The 21697-nt window shown below is 41.9% G+C and overlaps 2 protein-coding genes across 4 annotated transcripts; both read left to right on the top strand.

Annotated features, from left to right (window-relative positions):
• The first annotated feature begins 4779 nt into the window (after positions 1-4779).
• LOC117604815 (secapin-like) lies at positions 4780-10086 on the top strand. Its single transcript, XM_034325299.2, has 2 exons — positions 4780-5429; positions 5804-10086. The coding sequence occupies exon 2, from the start codon at positions 5825-5827 to the stop codon at positions 6176-6178; it is 354 nt and encodes a 117-aa protein (XP_034181190.1). The 5' UTR covers positions 4780-5429; positions 5804-5824; the 3' UTR covers positions 6179-10086.
• Positions 10087-11633: 1547 nt separating this feature from the next.
• CARPB (Carbonic anhydrase-related protein B) lies at positions 11634-21693 on the top strand. Of its 3 annotated transcripts, none has more exons than XM_034325881.2 (10): positions 11634-13006; positions 14960-15071; positions 15563-15613; positions 16096-16424; positions 18058-18153; positions 18230-18296; positions 18887-19041; positions 20979-21107; positions 21226-21271; positions 21544-21693. In XM_034325881.2, exons 2-10 carry the CDS (start codon positions 15008-15010, stop codon positions 21558-21560), a joined length of 954 nt encoding a protein of 317 aa, XP_034181772.1. In that variant the 5' UTR covers positions 11634-13006; positions 14960-15007; the 3' UTR covers positions 21561-21693. The 3 variants fall into 3 exon arrangements, with proteins under 3 accessions (XP_034181772.1, XP_034181773.1, XP_034181774.1); XM_034325882.2 differs by lacking the exon at positions 11634-13006 and adding an exon at positions 13023-13681; XM_034325883.2 differs by lacking the exon at positions 11634-13006 and having other exon boundaries at positions 13700-15071.
• The last annotated feature ends 4 nt before the right edge of the window (positions 21694-21697 follow it).

The raw sequence follows: 21697 nt of genomic DNA, 5'->3' as shown, positions 1-21697 counted from the left end.
TATCCTTTGCATTCCCATATTGCTACCTCGAATTTCTATTCTCCTGAACATTCAGACAATGACAATTGAAATTAATTATACTTGTATCTCATCGAAAGCCGGCTTTATCGGATTTCGAAGTGATTCTCAAGAATTCGAGCATCCTCGAAAAATCAGTAAGCTTCGAAATTTAAAATGAATTAAAAAAAAGAAGAAATCTTTCAATGTTTCGTGTGTGATCGAGTATTAAAGCGGCAGCTCCAACGTATTTCGTTTCAGCTCGTCTTTGTACCAGCTAAAATTCGATATTTCAATTTCCGACAAATAGCCCTGGCTAAGGTTCATCCACTCATTCTGCCACCGATAAATTTTCAATATCCAGCCCTCTATTGTGCGCTAGCTTGAGACCTCTTCATCCACGGGACATTTTCATTCGTTTTGTACAGGTGCCGGGTACACGTGTACACACGCTCGTTAATGTCAAACGTTGTTTTGCATCTCAAACGATGCTTACAGCTGGTTCGACGAGTTTGCCTCGTGATCGACAAGACGTTGATATTCGTGGAAAAAGGTGGATAAAACTTGTGGAACACAGCGGGGTTACCCAATCGAATCAGTCTTCTTTGATGATTTTAATTTCGCGATAGTGGATCATAGCCCACAATGTCAAGAATTCACAAAATTTTATTCGAATCACGGAATGATATCCATTTCGTAAAGAAAATATCCACGTATCCGGTTGAAAGTTAGTTCTAGTAAATGCTGTTGATGTTAGCCGAATAATCTAGTTTAAGACGGTGATGGAAACTTCAAAGGTGATAGCACGTCCTCCTCCTCACTTGAGATAGTTGACAGGTCGATGTGCAAATAAAACAGCGTCGTTGCTCGAGGAATCGTTACCGAGTGTTCATCGTGTCGAGTGGCTCGAGGAACGTGTTATTAGTGTACATTAATTCGCGTATAATAAGCTCATTAAATCTTCTTATTCGAGCAAGTTGAAGAGGCGCTGCTTCTCCTCCACTTTTTTCCCCTCGCGTTTTCTTCTTTTTTTTTTTATTCTCTCTCATCGCGGGACTTTTGAATGGCGTTTATTAGGGCCACGACTTCGCATCGGAAACTACTTGGAGGCTGTAGTAACATCGCGGCAGGATCATTAAAACGGGGGTAAAATTACTGTGCCTCAACAAAGTTCCAACGTAGAATGTTTTTTTTTTTCCCCGGAAGGGATTCTTTTCTGTCGAGTGCCATTCACATTTCGATGGCGACGATATATCATTGTCGAAATTTTCCATCTTAATTCTGCTGAAATTATTATTACTTCCTCTTTTCCGTTCAATCGTTCAAAAGTTAATATTATTACGGTACACAGACACATTTCAGAGCGTGGAAAGTTTTCGAGTCTCCAACTGGAACACGGGAGCCGAAACAATAACTCGGAGGAAATTAATTTGAGTCAGCCAGTGTTTCATCGAAAATGCATCGAAAAGCGTTCGTACAAAGAGGGAAGTGTACCACCCTCCGTAGGGTTAAATCGAATATCACTTGAACGTATCTTTTGTCGTACGCTGGCATTCGCAATCAAGTTATTTACAGTCCGAGGAGCAGAGATCTATAGTCACCGGATAACCTCTTTTCTCGATCTTCCTCGTAATAGGGTTTACGTAATCTCTGGTAATAAACGAATCCATTTTCTCGTAAATAGATTTCGTCTAACCTTTCCTTTTGATCCGTGCCATTTTATGCCCCCCTATCGTCCATCGAACGAAACTTGTACTCGGTGAAAATTAGTAAAATTATAGGGAACGTAAGTTCACCCAGAATGGAATTGAAAAATTACCGAAAACAGAGAGGTGAAGCGTTAATGCCCGAGGCTCAGGTGTGGGAAGATACACGAAAAACGGAAATATAGAAGGAAAGAGGAAAGATTTGTCGTGTACAAGGGGAAATAAAAAGTCTTCAAGCTACGGAAATATAAGGGAATAGAAAATGAAACCCGGATGCGAAAGCAATTCCATGAGGAGAGAGAGGAAGAAAGAAGGGGACGTTGAGACAAGTATGAAGATTATGGAGACATCGAAGGTGGAGCAATAAATCTGTCGAGAAACGTCTTCAGAATTTACAGTTGGATTATAAACCGATATTTCATCAAGATTTTTTTCTATATTCAACAGAATTTTCCATAATTTCATGATAAAATTGAAAATGAAGCTCAGCAGTGATACTGCAAGTAGTATAGGTCAATGCTTTCGCATCCAATTTCAATTTTTTTTAAATATCACAATATTACATGATAGTACGCTTTGAGAACATATATTATAATTATAAGTTCATCGTTGTTTATTGTTTCACAAGCTCCGACAGCTTTGAAGTGCTATGCAAGTAGTACAAGTCAACGGTTATGCAGCCACCTTCTTCTTCTCTCCAAATATTTTGATACTATCTAACGAAATGCTTTGAAACTAAACATTACAGTCATTAACCCACTGTCGTTTGTTGTTTCACTAAGTACTGCACCTTTGAAGTTGTAGTAAAGTAGTACGAGTCAATGGTTTTGCATCCAATCTCCTGAGTTCCATAAATATTTCAAAGCAACACGACAGTGTGCTCTGGTAATAAACGGTGTTTAATCATTGATTCACCGTTGTTTGCTACCTTACAAACTCCTACAACTTTGAAGTTACTGAAAGGTGGAGGGAAGAGGAGGGACGGGTATGCATGGAAGATTGCATACAACCATGTGTACTTTGCGTTATAGAGAATATTCGATACAAACGTTGTTGTAATAACTCGCCGATAGTCGATCATGCAAAATTCAACAATATTTTTGCAATGTAAAGTTTGAAAACGCTGACACGAAAATCCATCACTCTCGTACGTGTACAAAATTCGTATCAGGAATTTTGATCGAACTTCAAATCGCACCGGAGGATCGTTTCTCGATAAAGAAAATTTGATGTTTTAATTGCCTATCACTGACGATTAATTGATGTTCATCAATTGATGAATGTTTGTCAAACAGGGAAAAGTTTCGAAAGATGAAAAAGTTGAAAGAACTTGAAGAGTCGGAAAATAAAAAGAGGAAAGTTCGATGAAAAGTAATGGGTAAAGGAACAACGACGAACAAAAGTGTTGCTCTAATAAAGTAGCCGCGTTGTTTAATCATTATTCTGGTGGAATATTTTTGCAATCAAGATGGTTATAAATTTTTCAAGATATAACGAACCGTATTATCACCCCACGGTTCAAGCATCGTGTCGTAGGCCCGTGGTGTGTGAAGTTTACGTAATAAATTCAACTTTACCATCCAAACAACTCATACAATATTCAACGCTGACCTACAATCTGTTCATCATTTGAATACCGTGTCACGGACGTAACAACATCCACTTTTGCACGGATTTCGTTATGATAATTCAGATCGTTGATACTGATAACAGATTTAACAGATTGACCATTCATCCCGATTATTAGATTCATTGCACTACGAATTACTCTGATACCATATTGATTCAACAGATCAATGAACATCTGTATGCGCTTGATTATCAAGTGAAAATATAAAGAAATTGTAAAACGAAGTTAATTCTTTTTTTAGAATTACATTTTTAATTGTTCGTTCGTTTAAACAGATATTTAAATGGTTGGTTGAAAGGGTTGTTGAATACTCTTGGTTGGCTGAAACAATATATATATATATAACGTTTCTCAGACAAAAAGCGTTTCGACCACGCTCGAGGTGTTCCATAGAAGCGTAAGAAATATTTTTCCAAAGGATTTCGTCTGAGTAGAAGTTTGCGCATTATTTCTCGGCTTTCTGCCGGCATGACCAGAGAAAACGGGCAAGAGGGATTTTATCCCGGACTCAGTCATGTGCAACAAAGGGGTATTGATATGGGCCGTGCTTGTGAAACGGGCCAATAGCTGTGGCCGCCATTGTCACCCGCGGCCAGATCTATACCGAAGATATCTCTTGTATTCTTCCAACTACAAATTCCCCTGGTCAATTTTTCTCCCATCCTCTATCTCGCTTGTGAAACGTGTCTTTACACTTTCACCCAACCAACCGGAGATTTTCAACCATCATCTAAACTCTTTATCAACATTTTTTAATTTTTTTCTTTTTCAGAAATTTTAGCCAATTGTGAAGAGTGTTTATGCATCGCGAACGTCATAATTGATAAGGACTGCTTGCATCGCGAGGAGATAGAAAAAAACACGGGATCGCCTGATGCATGATCAATGATAATTATTAAAATTCTAGAAATTAGTCGTAAGTTGCAACGCATGAATCGCTTGTCACGGCTTATTAACGTCGCTGCTGGCCGATGATTCAAGTGTTGATGCAAAGGGATTATCTCTCTCTCGAGCGCGATGCCGAGTCTTCCGGTTTCGTCGGTAGCTTAGCGTCCAAAATAAACATCGTCTTTGGAATTCACGCTCTGATCTTCATACACTCGGGAGTCTACACTTGTCGAGGTCGTAAACGGCCCAGGATCGACATCGGCGTCGATCCTAGCACGCGAGGGGGAGGTCTTAACGACCGCAGAAAAGCCCAGTACTTCAGTGAACCTCTTGAAGCGGACCACCTTCGTGTATTTAAAGAACGTGGTAAACTTTAGGAAAGGCGAGCCTTTGAATTCCTCAGCGACAAAACTCGCAGCTCTTATTTCACCTCGAGTCCAATTAAACGCGATAATTTGGATTAAATTGTGCGATGGCGAATCTGAAAAGACGCTTCCTGTAGAAGTTTCTGAATTCTCAAGTATTAGAATATTCAACGAGAAACTGGAGGAAGATGGTAGCGAGGAAAGATTAGCTCTAAAGAGGTAAAAACGAACAGGTAGCTGGAACAAAAGGATTAACGCGTCGAGGAAGAAGCGGAGAACGATCTAGGCCACGATAGATAACAACGATCTAGAAACGGGGCCGGCAGATATATCTGGTAAAAACAATTTATCCCGATACAAATTCCCGGCACAGATAACGGAGTGCACTCTTGACCCCGATAAAAAAAGAAATGATACGCCGTGACGATAGAAATTGCTGGCCTAGCATCTTCTTCTCTCTCTACACTGTCATTGTCGTTGCTTTCAGAACGATCGTGCTGTTTGTACGAGTTACTCGAGCCGTGAACGCTGGACTGCACCCTGTTCCACGGCTTTATTTCATTGTACGGTGGTGAAAAGTTATGGGGTACGGGGTCTTATAGTCTTCCGGGGGTTCGCGGGAGATACGCTGGTGTCGTCGACCTGGCAACGAGAAAAAGCATCCGACCACGGCTAATAAATCGTTGAATAATTGTTCAACAACCTCCGTACGCTTTGTTCCACCAGCGGATTTGTCAATTGTGTTTCTCTGACTTCTTTCTTCAGGTTGTGATATTGATTTAACGAAACATAGAAGAGGTTTGTTCGCAGGAGGGATCTTCGTTTCGAAATTTCAGTGAAAAGGTAGGCTCTTCTCATAATGTTTCATTAAAACGTAGTTCTTGAAGTCACTGACTATAATAGGTAAAAATATTAGCGCTAAAGGTAGAAATATACCAGAGTCGTAACTTTCTCAGAGCCCATTAGAGTCTTCTATCCCGGCAAAAGTTTTTTTTTTGTCTCCCGGAAAGTTTCCTGGCGTCGTTCGTCAACGAAAGGGCACCGTGGAAGAACTTTATCTCTCACACTTGCCTCGAATACAGCTACTAACTCCTGATACAAGCTATACCATACGGGATATCTCGGTCGGTCGTTGAGCATGGTCGTGAAATATCGTTTGTTCCCTCCTCTTTCTCATCGACTGTGCGTCTTTGACAATAATTTCTTCCTGTTTCAAGGTCCGTGGGGAGACGACGATAATGGGACTTCAAGTTCACTGCTTTTATCTAGCCTGCCTTCTGCTGGTCGCGTCGATGCCCCTGTCCGAAGGATTCTTCCTACCGGAGAAGCCTTTGCTCTTGAGGACGTTCGAGGAGAGGTTGAAGGACATGGGAGAAAAAATCGGTGACACGGTCAGGGAGAAACTGAACTCTATCCTCGAGCCACCGTGGATGCAAACGACCACCATGAGTACCACGACCACCGAGGAACTTGATATGGATACCGATGTTGAAGCTGGTATCGGGGAAGAGAGGCAGATCATCGTGGCACCCATCAGGTGTCCTCCTAATCATGACTTCGCGAGAGGAAGATGTCGTAGAAAACTTCGTTGACTGCTTCCTATTTATAATACAAGTGTTACAGAAGGTGTAAAATTATCAGTATGGATCCTAATATTCTTGTGCTGATATTTGATGGGTTTCGTGTACTCCAAAACGACTCTGTAAAAATGTACCTGCTTTCTCTTTCATATTTTACTCATCTTGGGTTATCCAGAACTGGGTGCTTTCAGTATTGCACGTAAATCAAGCCTCGTTCGAGCAGAACAGTTTCATTCAGAGATTATTTCACATTTCATTTGATGGAGAACTCGTTGGCTCTCGTAAAATTACGCGAGACCTTTATTCGACAAGTTTTTCACATTTCATTTGACACAAGATTCATCGGCTCTCGTAAAGTTACTTCCGTCGGGACATCCATTCAATAATTCTTCCCTTCTGGTTTTATTTCCTACCAGACTCTTCAAGTTTCGTTAAAGTCGTCGGATCTTTCATTTTATTGATTACGATGCGTTTTGAACGGTCTTTCCCTGAATAATTGAACGCGACGTGATTCAAAAACTAATGAAATTTTACAAATTTTTGTATTGTATTAAACGCTAATCAAGGGTTCTTTAAAAAAAAGAAGAAAAAGCAGCTTCTTTGCCGTTTAAATCACTCAATTAGATTAAATTCGTGATTCTGGTGATCGGTGACCCCCTACGCCTCAATTACCTCATTGATATCCCTCCTAATCTTCATCGTCCAGCAAAGAAACTCAACGTTCCATGGTTTCATGTCGGCCAGCTGGAGGAGCGTGATATCTGATCGCGATAGCAATCGAGGTTCCTTAGGAAACGTGACGGAGGCACGTAATAAGAAACGGGGTCGAAATTCGCGGCGTAACCGAGCGGAAAAACGACAAAACGGTTCGCCGGAAAGCGCGACACTTATCAAATTATCAATTACGATACCGGTATGTTGATTCATGATACTCTCGCGTGATATTACTGTGTTCTACTTTTTCAAATGAAAACGAGAAGAGAGAGAGAGAGAAAAAGAACGACTCCTTACGGTAGAATTTTTCACTTTTACACTCTCGTTGGTGGCAATATAACGAGAGTCCATTGTAATTCATTGACCCAAGGATAATTTGCCATTTACGACATTACTGTCTTGCGAAGAATAATATATTCTCGTGCTTTGAGAACAATTGGGTTCATTCTGGACGTGGTAAGATTTAACGACGAATTCTCGTTACTTCTCGTGTCGGTCGCCTCGTATATTCCAGTCGGCCAGATTTTCTGCTCATTGTCAGAAGTAAAGACCCCTCGACACTTGTTGCTCGCCATCGACATTTGTCTGCGGCCCGCCGTTCTATGCGCCCTGTGCATTTCGCTTTCGTGGTTGCATTCTTTGTCAAGTTACACGTGTACATACACACACGTACGTACATACGCGGAGGATAGAGTTGATAATACGAACCGGCTGGTATTGAGTTTCCCTACTAACGATTGTACGCGGCCATGTACGTCGTATACCATTGAAAACTTTTGCATAATACACGGAGAGATGGTACCTCGTGAAAGAAATCAGAGGGTGAGTTTCGTTCATTGGTAACGATCGTTGGGTTTCATTTAATTGTTCGACGACGTATGGTCAACGGTGACTTAGCTCTATCAAAAACGTTAATCACAATCGTAAAGAAAAAGAGTCACGATAAAAGAATTTCATGTAATATTTTTTCACATGGTAAATGGAAGTCTTAGAAGGGAGAACTCTGGAAAGTGGGATCTACGGCTGCAACCTTCCATAGACAACCCCTTGGTCTTGATAGCAAGTTTAAAGAGAAGACTTGACTTAAGTAAAGCTTGACTTACGGTGTCTCTGAAAACTAATATGGAGTTAGAGTTGACGATAAGCACGGCGTCTATGGATTAAATTGAAATTAGAACAGCTGGGGATTAGATATAAATTAAGAGTGAATTAAATTCAAATCGGATTAGAACTCGAAATTAGATTCATGGTAAATTAACCGCACCTTAAAATCTATTCAGTGGCAACTTCTGCCAACCCATAGAAACGCTAATTAACGATCGCCGTCCCTTATTCAAGAGTCTGTCAAGTCGATCCGGTGAAATTCGTTGGAAAAATATATGGTTCCGGTCGAGTTCCGGCGGAAACGTTCGTCGAATTCGAACGTCGATTTGAAAAACAAAAAAAAAAAAAAAAAGAATGTAACTTTTGTCATGTGACGTTTAACGAATCACAAAATGGTGATTTGGATGGAAATCAAATTCACTTCGACGAAATTCTGTAATTCTTCTTTTTTAGCTATTGCAATGCGTTATGAAAGATAGATCAATTTGAAAGCGAGCCAAAATTTTCTCTGTTGGAAAGTCACGTCAAAATTCCGGACGTAACTACATTTGCATCACTAATGCATCTCCTTCGTCAAAACAAAATTTTCCTCGTTTCTTTTTTTTCACTTTCTTTTCAGACCGTTCTTAGTGGTACAGCAACGAGAAAAAAGGGAGATGGGAAACCGAGAATCAGATTAAAACAGCCTAAAGCGTGGTTTGCGATAGAGAATTCGTCAAAAGTTTCTTACTCTTCTTGGACTCTTTATAAAAGCATGGAATTTTTCTAATGATTCTGTTATCAATTTTGCCATCAATTTAAAATTATTATATTTCAATGACAGAATAAGAAAAACCAATAGTGGTAAAGAGTTAAAACGAAACTTACAAACATTTCCTCGGAACCGTAGTTGAAAAAAAGGAAAGAAAGAAAAGAGGAAATGCCTTGGGCGGAAAGTTGGGGCGTGTTTCCAAAAGCAGTGACGTCCCTTTAATTACACGGGGCCTGCGTTGTCGATATCTCGTGATATATTGCCTGTAAGATACGCCCGGGGAAAATGTACGTCCATTTCGTGGCGAGAAACAGAAACAGATGACAGGATATTGCCTTCGCGGCCAATAATCCGTTGTCATTACTTCGTTACAGGGCGCATTATTGTCGCCGAAAGCCTTTACATTGAACCTCGTCTTCGTTTTTCCCATCGGACACGATGATATTTTTATTTTTAGCTTCTCAACAAAGAGGAATTTCCTTTGCCGTCTCAGCTGAAACTCGTTGCTTTTCAGTTTCCTCTTTTTTACTTTATCGTCGGATTTCAGCCGCTCTTCCTTCGATTTTTATACGAAAACAATGAATTGTTGGTTCGTGGAAATTCTAGAAAGGACGGTTGGATCGTATCGAGGTAGAATTTTATTGTAAATTTACTGGAATTTGAAGAGCGGTACGGTTTATAACAGTTTCGTTCAGGTATTTGTAAAATGTTCAAGAGGGCCATAACAACGTACGTTCCGTGTTTAGAAAATAATAATATCAACTAAAATAGTGGAGAAATTTAACGTTGATTTTACACGACCAACAAGAACATTGTTAAACCAACCTTGTAAAGTTAAAAAAAGGCATTTCCTTTCTCCGACTATCGGTATTGAAAGCCTGCCAAACACCCCTGTACCGATCAATCAATTTTCCAAATACATCCAATACCACCCCCTCGAATCTCGTGCCTTTCCCATCCCAGTTTAAATATTTCCTCGTTGAAGAATCTCGACACAAAAGTAGAATGCCCCTTCGCTATGAGAAGATACATATTTCACCGTGTATTTCAAGATACCTCGTAACACTATTCATACGGGATGGAAATGTTTGCATCACCCCTACGATTGCCAGAATGTCGAAGGCGTGACAGGAAAACGCCATAGCTGGCCAAACACCAAAAGGTTTTTGCATAGCCATAAGCGACCGTCACGTCGAATAGCATCGATAACCCATAATCATTGCTGTCCCGTCGCATCGGCATGAATAAAACAAACATAAGTTTTCGCAGTGAATTCAATATCTAGTCGGCCAGCAAGCAAGCAAGCAAGCAAGCTTCGTGCTGGAGTGATGGGGAGGGTGAGAGTAGGGGGGTAGCAATCAGTTGCAGCCGCGTGCATAGACATTCGGATGCATGGCTATCGCGACCGACTGCTTGCTTCAACTCGATGCCTGGGGATTCGCTAAAATTGACGAAGTTTCACGTCGGAACGAGGATTTTCCTTCTGGAAAATGCCAACGTTTTTCTGCCCACCAATTTCTTTACATTTCACCAACTTATTCCCGATTCATCGGGGATTAAAAAATCCTGGCCCTGATTTAATGATAGAAACTTTGATAAAAATGAAAAACTTGCAAAAATTATTTCATTTTATCGAGTACAATACCGTACCCTTTCTGGATACTAACATCGAGGATATGTTATTTCCAATTATCACGAAAAATCTAGATTCTTTTTTGCTGTCATTGAGACAAGTCTGAACCTGTGGCAGAGCAAATGTCGATCTCTAATGAAACTGAAAAAACACGGGCGAAGTCTTTTAGTCGCCACCTTCTCTGTCACGTGCTGACATTTGTAATTGGGGCTACGAGCTCCTGATTAAGGGGGCGCAACGATTTTCTCGCAGGGCTTATGTTCGATCGATTTTTGTCGACCAGCTTTTCACATTTACATTCATCCTGCATTCCATGCAAATGCATCTCACAAAATTAAAAAAAAGAAGAAAAGAGTAAAATGAATTCTTCGTTGACTATCATCATTCTGAATAATCAATTGATCAATTTCTTAATCAAATCAGCTTCGAGTATCAAAAATTCATCGTTCCTCAGGGTATATCATTTTTTAACCAATTTCGACGTCTCTTCAAGGACGTTGGTGTAGCATGGTATTCCAAGGGCATGATCGAGTTAGGATTCTTCTATTTCACGTCGGTGCACGGTGAACCGGAGGAACGACGAGGCCTGGAAAGCGGCGTTTCGGGCAATGCCGCTTTGAAAATCGATAAGCGGCTCCGCGTAGTCGACCAGTCAGGAGCTTTTCGGTGTATCCGTGCTGGAGATCCTGCCTGGTCACGTGGCGCTGCTTACGTTGGCGAAACACCAAGCATCAGCTTAAAATTACACCCTAATATCGTGACACGCTCGTCGATAGACCTTTCCGAAAGATCAGGGACATCATTGATCTAAGCCAGGACTAACTTTTACTTAAATTCCTTTCATCAATTTATCTCCTCCTTATGGTCGCTTGATTCGTTCAATTTTGTAAAATAATATTTTAGGGGGCTCGTATTACCATTTTCTTCTTTTACCTTTTATCTACGACTTACGACTTTAGACTTACGGCTTCGAGTAGTGAAAGTTTTCATTTAATTATATTCCGAGCTGTTGAGATTAAAACGTGCGATTAAAGAGGCTGCAAGTAATTGCATCTATCGGATGACGCGAGACGATTGATCGAATTAATCAGCCCGACTGTTCGAACGTCGATGAACAGTAACAGCCGTGACACAATAAGTGGAAGCTAGGAAACTTAGAATAGCCTCTGGAACGAAGAGATCGGTAACTGTTATACTGATCACCCTGGATCTTCGGGTTTCCGAATGAAATTCAACCGGCTACGTTCGATCAGCCTGGTTAATTATTCAAAATCCTTTGTGCGGACATGAGAGGCGGAATAGAAAATAGCTGGCTAAATTTAACAGCAAGGTTGTTAATTGTTCCGAGCTGTAACTCCCTCCAACTCCGTGTTTCCGACCATCCTAACTTCGTTGTTTCAATCGGTCGAGTAAAATAAAAAAACAGTTCCCCCGATTGATTTGATCGATAACGTTGTTAATTACTTCAAGTAGTAACGTCCCGCGGAAGTTAAATTAAACGATCAAATTGCTAATTATTCCAAACAAGAGTGAAACGGTACGTCTGACCAAATTCCGGGATAAACTACTTGAAGCATTTCCCTCGAAGTAAAAGGAGGGTTGAAAAATGTTTCGTAAGCAATTTAATTTCCCTCAAAGAGAATCTCTGATTATCGCAGAGTGGTTAGGAAATATACTAGGTCAGTTGATTCGAAACAAACAACTCTAATCATCCAATTACTATAACATCCATTGACGCTTTTGTTAAATTTCTATTCTTTTTATCTTCTCTGAAATAACTACGTAACAATGGTATATAAATAAATAAAATCGTACGGTTGGAAAGCGAAACGTTAGGTCGGAAGAATGTCTGGAGTAGGTCGCTAGTAGTTAGCGAGGCACAGGTGTACCTCGTCCCGAAGGAGGCGAGGAACCATCCTTGCTTCGCTTCGTCCTGGGCCGAGAAGTGCGCAGACGTCCTGCCGGTGGACGAGGATGGTCGGAGTCGGAGGAAGCGCGCGTGGAGGCGCGAAACGCTGGTTGCCCGTGTCCGGAAGCATCGATGTGGGCTCTTGGTGAACGTCGAGGAGGGCCGGAGGCCGGAGGAGAGAACGAGCTCGAACTAGCCCGTTCACGAAGGGTGGAAGAGCGAGAGAAAAGGATACGCGGTCGCGCATGCGTTCCATCAGCCTCCGGAACACGGCTGACAGAGATCTAGATGGAGTACGGATCGGCTTGTGACGGGAGGGACAGAGAAGGACAGACGGAGGGAGGAGAAGAGAGGGAGAAGGAGGAACGTATACACTGGTCTCATAGGGCAGTCGTTCCTCCTTCGTCGTTCCTTCGCAAGGCGCAGACCGCTTTTTAACAAAATTATTCTGTATACCCCGTGAGGGAGAGGAAAAAAAAAAATAGGCTGCTTGGCTCGCGTTTCGCCTGTCATCAGGCTGCTGCTGTTGGTGGAGGCGCATTGACTGACTCGCGTGGTCCGTTCGTTCCGGGATTCGGTGGTGTCTGCTGGCGTAACGTACAAGTGGTGGCTAAGTGGTGTGCTGCCGGCGAAGAAGCGAGAGGAGGAGGCGGTTGAAGAAGAAGAAGAAGAAGAAGAATAAGAAGAAGAAGAAGAAGGAAGGCGACGTGGTCCTTTTCGTCGTCCACGGTCAGTATCGGCCGAAAGAAACGCTTCCGGTTGCCTAGGGGTTGCACGCCAAAGGCTACTCGGCATCCCGTTGTGCCAGGATTTCTGTCCAGTTGCTTCAGATCCTTCGTCGATCGTCGTTTATTGATTTCGCGCAGGAGCCATACCCGTTTACTTGTCACGCGAAATTTTGGCCGCACCATCGCATCGCGCGTTTTGCCGATCGATTCGCACGCTCGTCCTCTCCCACCAGTCACTCGCGGCCGACCGACCCTACGCGGCTCGCCTCTGTCTCTCCTCCTGGCGGCTCGTTCGCGCTTTTTCCGCTTCCGTTACGTTCGCGCGATTCCTGGTCAAGCCAGGGCATAGGACAGCAACTATTCGATCGGGGTCAACTCGGTTCCTAGTACCAGCAACGTTTATCCCCCTTGTAGGGTATCGTCACGCTCGAACGTCCACCGACTCGGCTCATCTCCGCTCTGACAGGACACTGTCACCCTTCGAAACTTGTGTATATGCGGGAGTGTGTGTACGGGGCTAATGTGTACCTTCGATTCGGTGATAATTCTACGGGTTGGTCAAGGATTAGGATAGGTAGAAGGATTAAGGATCGAACTGAAGCATCTAGACGGTGTCCATGGGACGAGTCGACGCAGGAGCGGGAACCGTGAGTCGAGTCGTTGCACTCTGCTAGTGGTAAGATGGAATAATTATTCTCTTTCGTTCTTTCGATCGCACGGTTAAATTCATCTCGACGAACGATGAAAAAAAAAAAGAATCTAAAGTAGTGTTAACCCTCAGGTCCGAAAGTAATCGGGAATCAAACGATGCTATTTCGAGCACGATTGAACCTCCATCGAAATCGAAAATCCTGCCGGTTCTATAATTGCTTTCGAGTGAAACGATCGAAGAGAGAGAGGAAGGCTCGTTGATGCCTTCTCGCTCGATTAGACACCGTCGACGAGACGGGGACGCGAAAGTTGGTAATAAATCCGATGAGATCGATCGATGGGTCCGAATCGAGTCTAATTAAAAACCGAAGCGACTAGACGCGAGGGGAGAGACGGTTCGCCGGCGTTACCGCACTTCTTCACGCGAGATTCGTCAAAGCGCGTTCAAAGTAGAGATCCGTGTAAAGGAAAGAAGCAATTTGCACGCGGTGAAACTTAACTAGACGGTCGAATTCGAGGAAGAAACGTGACGGAATGGTGTTCTAGCGAAAGAAAAACGAGGGAGCAGATGTTGGAGAGCCGAGTCATCGCACTCGGAGTGCCTCTTATCTTGTACGCCAGTGTAGGTTAGAGACACTCGCCACGTTCTGCCGATCCGGTGGCTACGATATCCACAAAGATCGGATCGTATCGTATCGTATCGATCGATCGACTTTCCAAGGGTGTCTACTCGAGTTTTCCTGACCTAAGAATACAGCCGCGGCGTGCAATGGGGTGGAGTGGACTTCACACAGAATGGGCCAGAGCAGAGGGGGTAGTCGAGGAGCAACCCCGCCCCCTTTCGAGCGTCCTCCACGACAAAGATGACTGCAGATTTGTCTTTTCTTTCTTCTAGAAAAGTCACCCTTATCGGCTGCTACACATGTCCGACTCGAGTAGTACGGTTGGCCTAGGTTCAGTAGCCTATCGTTCCTAATGTTGCGATCCTCGGATCGAACAGGTTCGCGTGACCGTTGATAATTAAAAGTCTACTCGTCCTGGCATTCCTGCGTGCTCGTCGATCGATCGTCCTTACTCCGTTGTCGTTTCGTTTCTACGAAACTTTCTTTCTTTGTCTTTGCTGGGTGGAAAAGTTCTCGCGGAGTTCGGATCACGTTGATCCCCACTGTTGTCTCCGCGGCTGATCGATCTTACGCTACAAAGACCAACTTCGGAACAGGGTTGTACGGTCACGTGGTTGATTCGCGAACACGTGTCTTCGAGGATCGACTAGAATCGTGTTTTTCGTTTCTTTGCTTTGTAGAATTGAGCCGAATAATGTGCAATTGACGAAGATCGCGCAGCGCAAGGAATGGCCCCATTCAGTTCCGTCTTCCTGGGCGTCTGGGGAGTGTTTGTGATCGTTTTGATACAAGGTACTTTCAACGTTACCTTTCGTACTTTGTACCAGTGGTCCTTAACCTTTTTTGCTTTTATACGCCAGGTTTTGAAAAATTCCCATCATAAATAGGTACAGTCTGCTTGAAGTTAACTGACTACTCTCTCCGTTACCAAGGCATAAACTTGGCACAAATGGTTTAAAGAGTCCTTTCAGGGGATTCGGGACGAAATGCATCATCATTTTTTAAAATAACTCTTAATTTGATCGCGCTGAGGAAGATGATTAAGGGAGGATTCATTCGCGTGATATTGTCTCTAAGGGTAGAATGGGAAGATGACCTTGAGTGGGCCAATTGCTTTCGAGCGGACTGTTGTAAGAAAGTGTATAATTGAGACGAGTAGCTCGTTATTCGGTGAAGTGTGCCCGAATATCCTTGCCACTTAACTTGCGGCAACTAGTTCTGGGTTAAGGACTGCTGTCGCCTAAATGATGTTGCGCGGATTCTTGATAATGAACTATTTGCAGAATCTAGGCCCGTCAGCTGGGAAGAATGGTGGACCTATGACGGTATTTCCGGTAAGGAATCCCATACTTTCTCTCTCCCCTTAATTATGTATCGATGTACAGATTACATATTAATTATTATGGGATGGTTTATATCACACCACCGAGCAGAGGTGTGATAAATTCGCATATTATAACTCTGGCCATCCCAGCTTCTTTTATTTATTTCATTATCAAGTAGCCTAAGCAGATAACATCAAAGTTAAGAGATCATCAACCAGTGTGTTTCAAATTGAAGCATCCAGCAAAATACGTTTCAACCCAGCCCGTTTCCTAATCGTGTCCCGTTTCGTTGAATCGTAAACTTGCATCTCGAACTTACTTCCCTTCTTGAATAATTTCATGCCACCCACCGGGTCGTCTCCTTTGCCTGCTAATCCCGGGGTTTAGTCTGCTGGAAACTTCGTTTCGAACTTGTTAGCAGTCTCAAGGGTGGGCGCGTTAATCGATGCTCGAAAGCCGCGTTCGACTGTTTAATCGGCTCGGTTCGAAAGGTCCTGGCTTCTGGGGTCTCATCAATCCGGAATGGTGGCTGTGTCACAAGGGCAGACGACAATCACCGGTGAACCTGGAACCATCCAGGCTACTCTTCGACCCGAATCTACAACTCCTTCATTTGGACAAGCACAGGGTCGGTGGTGTGCTCGCCAACACAGGTCACAGTGTGGTGTTCGCGGTGGACAACGACACGCGACATCCGGTTAACATATCTGGGGGACCTCTCAGTTATCGTTATCAGTTCCACGAGATCCATCTGCACTTTGGACTGGACGATCGGACCGGTAGCGAGCATACCGTCGATGGGCATGCCTTTCCGGCGGAGGTATGTTATATTTATTCTCGTATCGAACGCGAGCATGGTTGTCGAATAATTTTATCGTGATTGAGATGAGAAAGTGTACATATACATTTAGACGAATAAGTTATACGAAAACTTGCGAGAAAGATGGTATTGCAGATGATCCATCTAACAAGAATTCCTATCTTTACAGAACTTTGAATTATTTAACTTCGTCTTCTTCATCTTGGAAAATTGATTTATTCTAACAAAATTTCTATTCTGAGAATCGCTTTATCTTTTAAAAACATTCTCATTTTAAGAAGAGAAATTCATAATAGACGAAGAATTTGATAGGTGTCTGATAAAGGTAAAATTAGCACATTGTACAAAGAAGATCTTCGAGGGTTGTAATTTCAGGTAATCTTTAAATCAGCTACTCAAGATAATCACCCTTCTATCTAAAAGCAACCCTGATAGAAGTCCGATTATTGATCCTTTCGACTATATCCATCCAAATACTCCCAGATAGGAAATCTATCCGGATTCCTGTGCCGGTTTCATTAAAAGAACGAACGATTTTTATTTACTCGATCACGTAAGCGTAGCTGATTAACGTGAAAGCCGTGCCGTTTCTATTTTTCCACCAGTTTCAGGTATTAATCTCTTAACTAGGTCAGACTAGCGAACTAGGTTACTAGTATAGAATTTGAGATATATGTGGCGTGAAACGTATAGCCTTTAATAGTTTTTCTGAGCTGATACTGTGTGTTGAGTGCAACCAAGGGGAAGAAAAAGTTGCCTTGAAAAAAGAAAAATTACATATACATGAAACTTTGCCAATATGAAAAGTTTCTTCTGATAATCGATAAACAACTTTCTCGTTTTAAATTCGTTTCAAGGGAATAATTTTGATGTTTGTTAATCGTCTGAAATAATTTGAACGTGTTCGTAACCGAAAGTGAAATTGATCGATTTATCATCATTTTGTCACTAATTCACTTTTCGTATTCGATCGACCCTATTTGAAGATATTTTCAACGTGAAATTTCCAATCTTCCATCAGCCTCATTTTGCGATATTTGCCTGTTAGAAATTTATTAATAGCCGAAAGTTTGAACGCTTTAGGGTAAAGTGGGACACACACCAACACACATGTAAAGTTCACGCGTGGATATGTATGCTTGATAATTCTGCAAAATTAATCATATCACGAAGCTGTCAGAAAGAACAAAGAAATGAAACAAAAGCATCGCAGACGCGGTGAAATTATCTTAAAGATGAATTTTTCATTCGCGATAAACTAAGATTAGATATTTTGAAAACCATCACATGCAATTATTAAATTTAAAATACATCAAGTTATAATTTTCACGAAAGATCTGATCGTTCAACCCTTACATCAACCCTTGTACAAGCCAACAAAATTTTATTAAAATTTCAAGGGGCCAATGATAGGGTGTTTCAAATCACGCAATATGTTTTACACCCTTAGTATCCACCACCCTTCACATACCCTATTTCATCCCCTAAGACGATTTATAGACACGGCCACACCTTCGTAACCCACCGCACTAACATTTCCCTCGACGTGCCTATCTTTATACAGGATATCCGTACTAATTTTATATGGGATATACAAAAAAAAAAAATGATTTATAATGATTTCTTTTAACAGCTACAAATATTCGGATTCAACTCGCAGCTGTATAACAATTTCTCGGATGCGTTGCACAGGGCGCAGGGCATCGTGGCGGTGTCCCTTCTCCTTCAGGTACACGACTAATCTTTCACGTCAGTTTTCACGAGAGAAAAAAGATCGAAAGCGATATCTACTGGTTGCCTTTCAGGTTGGAGATCTCTCGAACCCTGAGCTACGAATATTCACTGAACAGCTGGATAAAATCAGATATGGAGGTGAGGCTATGCCAAATTCCAAATTTCAAGCTTTCAATTTGCCTCAAAAAAGGGAAGCATTTAAGAAGAAAATTGAACGTTAATAAGTTAAAGGATTCCAGATATTAAATTCTACTCGGGGGTTAAATTTCAAGTGAAATCGTTTGCACGACCGTCTTCCTCTACGAAATATAATTAATTGCGAGTAATTGGTTTCAATTGCTGAGCGAAAGGGCTTCGATGAAAATAACGACAGAGATGAAGAAATGAAAATCGTGTCATTTTTTAGTCCCTGAAAAGTTCTATTAATTACGTCGGTTAATTAAAAATCTGATAACGGAACGTGATTCAAGCAAATTAAAATTCTTAATACCAATTTAAATAATAAAAATAATAGCACCGCGATGCAATGATGTATTTTCCTGGTAAGAGAACAATAGAAAGTTCTTCTATTCTTTCGGATTTTCTTTTAAACACAAAAAAGCATCGTTGCATGCGAGTGTAGATATTAAGCATGTGCATAGGAACGTCCATGTTAATTGGATAGGTATGCGCGTCACGGTGCTCGTGTCGGATCTAAAACGTTATCGATCGAACTGATTTGCACGCAGGCCAGGCGATGGAGATTAAGCGTTTCGTGGTGCGGGAACTCTTGCCGGACACGAAATATTACATGACGTACGACGGCTCCACAACTATGCCGGCCTGCCACGAGACCACCACGTGGATCATCCTGAACAAGCCGATATACATCACCAAGCAGCAGGTGAGGAATCAATCACGCCTATTTCATTAATCCACGCCACGATTTCTACCGTATCGAGTTCACTGTAAGTTTAGTTCTCGCCTTGCCAATCGAAACGCGTAGAAATGAAATTCTCATTTTTTTAAGTAGAATAGGTCAATCATAACTCCCCCTAATTCGCACCGTGAAATCGTATCGCTATTAAGATACAAGTTGATGCATGGAAAGAAAGAATGCAAGTTCCATTTGGAGAATAGGTGCATCTGTCAGGTGAATGCGATACGATGTTGGTCCTTCAGGCTAGAAGTTTTATTTCGTTTCCGTTGAAACGTTACTAACGAGGATCGTATCTGGCCAGGAGGACGCGAAGAATCGCGGTTGCTCACGCACGAAAGTACTTTCTGATGTTCTTTTAACGATTTCGCGTGGCCAGGGGCAAGTTAGAATCTCGCTAGCACGCACGGCCCCGAGGAAATTGGTTTACGTGGGTTCTTTATCGTCACGGGATCACGTGCTCTTGATGTCTTAATGCGTTTTTTTTTTTTTCTCTCTCTCTCTCTCCATTCCTCGTTCATTTTCACCATTTCCCCGAATTACAGTCGATGAAACAACGATCGAGTTCAGTAAATTAATCGAATCGATAGCAATTTTGTTTTCAAACAACTTTCCTGCTGTTGCTATGCGAAATAATTGATCGTGTTTCTGGGATATTCAACGCGGTAATTGAAAATTTTTTTGTACAATCTGACAGAGAGAAATACCGTAAACACCGAAATGGAAAAATAATTTACTGGCGGTGTAAACGATTTTTTGAACGATGCGCCGGCTGTCGTTTGCCGGTCTCTGCGATCCATCGTTCGCGGAAATGACGCGGCTGCAATCTCAATTGCATCTCGAGCATGATTTTTCAAAACGTTTCAGCCGGTGGACGGATGGCATTTTCATTCGCGGCATAATGGATATCTGGCAGCGGATCAATCAGCCAAATGGATCGTTTACATGCGTCCGATTTCCGCTCGCGTTCTCGAAAATCAAAAAACCCTGTCGTACCACGTCGTCGCTTATTTACGATTCTGCCTTCCTATTTTAATATTACTCGAATCGAACAGAGACCGGACGTGTTTTATCGGCCGAATATCTGATGATATTTAATGTTATTTTATCGAATGGAAAAAGGGATGGAAAATATTGATTTCCGCTAGAAATAACGAATTAGATTTTAAAAAAAATGTTGAAGAGAATTTTGCATTCGTCGTTAAAATGTATATAAGTTCCTTTTTTTTTTTTCCAACGAGATTGCAGTTGGAAGAAAATCTTGCATAAATATGGATCACTCTGAATGTGTTTTCACTTTAAACAGGGTGCGATAAGCTTTAAAATATTCGATACACGCGTCGCACCGCAGCATCGTGGTTTCCCTCGAGGACTTTTATTTTTTATTTCTCTCTTTTTTCTCGAGGTAACGAACAACACATTGTGTGCTCGCTTGTTTTGCATCCCTTTGATGTCGTTCAGGCTAGTCGGTCCCGAAAAATACTAGCCACGGAATCTCCGCTTTAGCAAGTATAATTCCTCGCACGCCACCGTTGCTTTCCTGGCTAAATTTATTAAAAATGCATCCCTATGGTTGCATTTCACCGCCAGAAACTCGACGAAATCATCGATCAAAAAGTAATCGATACCGCTTGGGATAAATCAGTTTCGTTCGTGAAACTTTTTGATTCATTGTTTGCGCTCGTTTTGTCGGTTCGCTTGAAAGTTTCACGAAAATTGATTGCTTTTCCGTTGAAACTAAAAATAAAAACTGCTAACAAACCTTCTGTATTTAGCACCATTTGATTGATGTAATTTAATTCGAAGACGAATCGAAGAATCTAAATATACGATGAAAACGTGAAAAGATAAAGAAAAAACAAATCACTCATTCATCGCATTCGTTCTCTTGTTTATCGTTTCAGCTTCTCGCTCTGCGACAATTAATGCAAGGGGACAAGGATCATCCGAACGCGCCGCTTGGGAATAATTTCAGACCTCCGCAACCGCTTCATCATCGTCCCGTTCGAACGAACATCGACTTTAATGTTCAGGTACGATATACAAATGCGCATAGATGAAAAAAAGAAAAGAACCGACACGAGATAAAGAGACCGTGAGCTTTGAACTGTACAATCAGGTGCTAATTGTGTCGAACTTCTTGCTCTTCAGGGACCGAAGAACTGCCCGACGATGAATAGAGACATATATTACAAAGGTATGAAAGGGTGTTCGCGTTGCTTTCTAAGGGAAACGGGAAAGTCCATTGGGTACAGTGCTTTGATGATATACAAAGACTAATTTTATACCTCTACGGTTGTAGTCGCAACTACAATGGTAGACTGTCGTAATTTGGCGGAATTATTACTTTAGGAACTCCCAATAATTTCCGAAAAATTTCAACGTATCGAACGTGGACTTAACCCATTTCCGAAATAGCGAAAGAATATCTTTCCAAAACTGTGACGATTTTCTAATTGATTGTTACAGCTAATAGCTGGAAATAACCCCGTGGCGAACGACGGGGACGATTGGCGTTCGCATTTAACTACGCTTTCCCTGGGACGAGTTGGAACTACGCTGTTAAGAGGATAAGAACTCACTGACATATCAATTAAAAAAAAAAGAAAAGAAAAAAAATATG

Source organism: Osmia lignaria, chromosome 5, assembly GCF_051020975.1.
Source record: "Osmia lignaria lignaria isolate PbOS001 chromosome 5, iyOsmLign1, whole genome shotgun sequence".
NCBI classification, from domain to species: domain Eukaryota; kingdom Metazoa; phylum Arthropoda; class Insecta; order Hymenoptera; family Megachilidae; genus Osmia; species Osmia lignaria.
Note: the sequence above shows the minus strand (reverse complement) of the source record. Positions and strands in the feature narration are given on the sequence as shown.

What these genes read in the sequence shown, in the direction of transcription:
- CARPB (XM_034325881.2), top strand. Translation starts at nt 15,008, where the DNA reads ATGGCCCCATTCAGTTCCGTCTTCCTGGGCGTCTGGGGAGTGTTTGTG. An exon ending in CGGTGTCCCTTCTCCTTCAG is followed by an intron (nt 18,154 to 18,229) that starts GTACACGACTAA and finishes GTTGCCTTTCAG; the next exon opens with GTTGGAGATCTCTCGAACCC. An exon ending in TATACATCACCAAGCAGCAG is followed by an intron (nt 19,042 to 20,978) that starts GTGAGGAATCAA and finishes TTATCGTTTCAG; the next exon opens with CTTCTCGCTCTGCGACAATT.
- LOC117604815 (XM_034325299.2), top strand. Translation starts at nt 5,825, where the DNA reads ATGGGACTTCAAGTTCACTGCTTTTATCTAGCCTGCCTTCTGCTGGTC.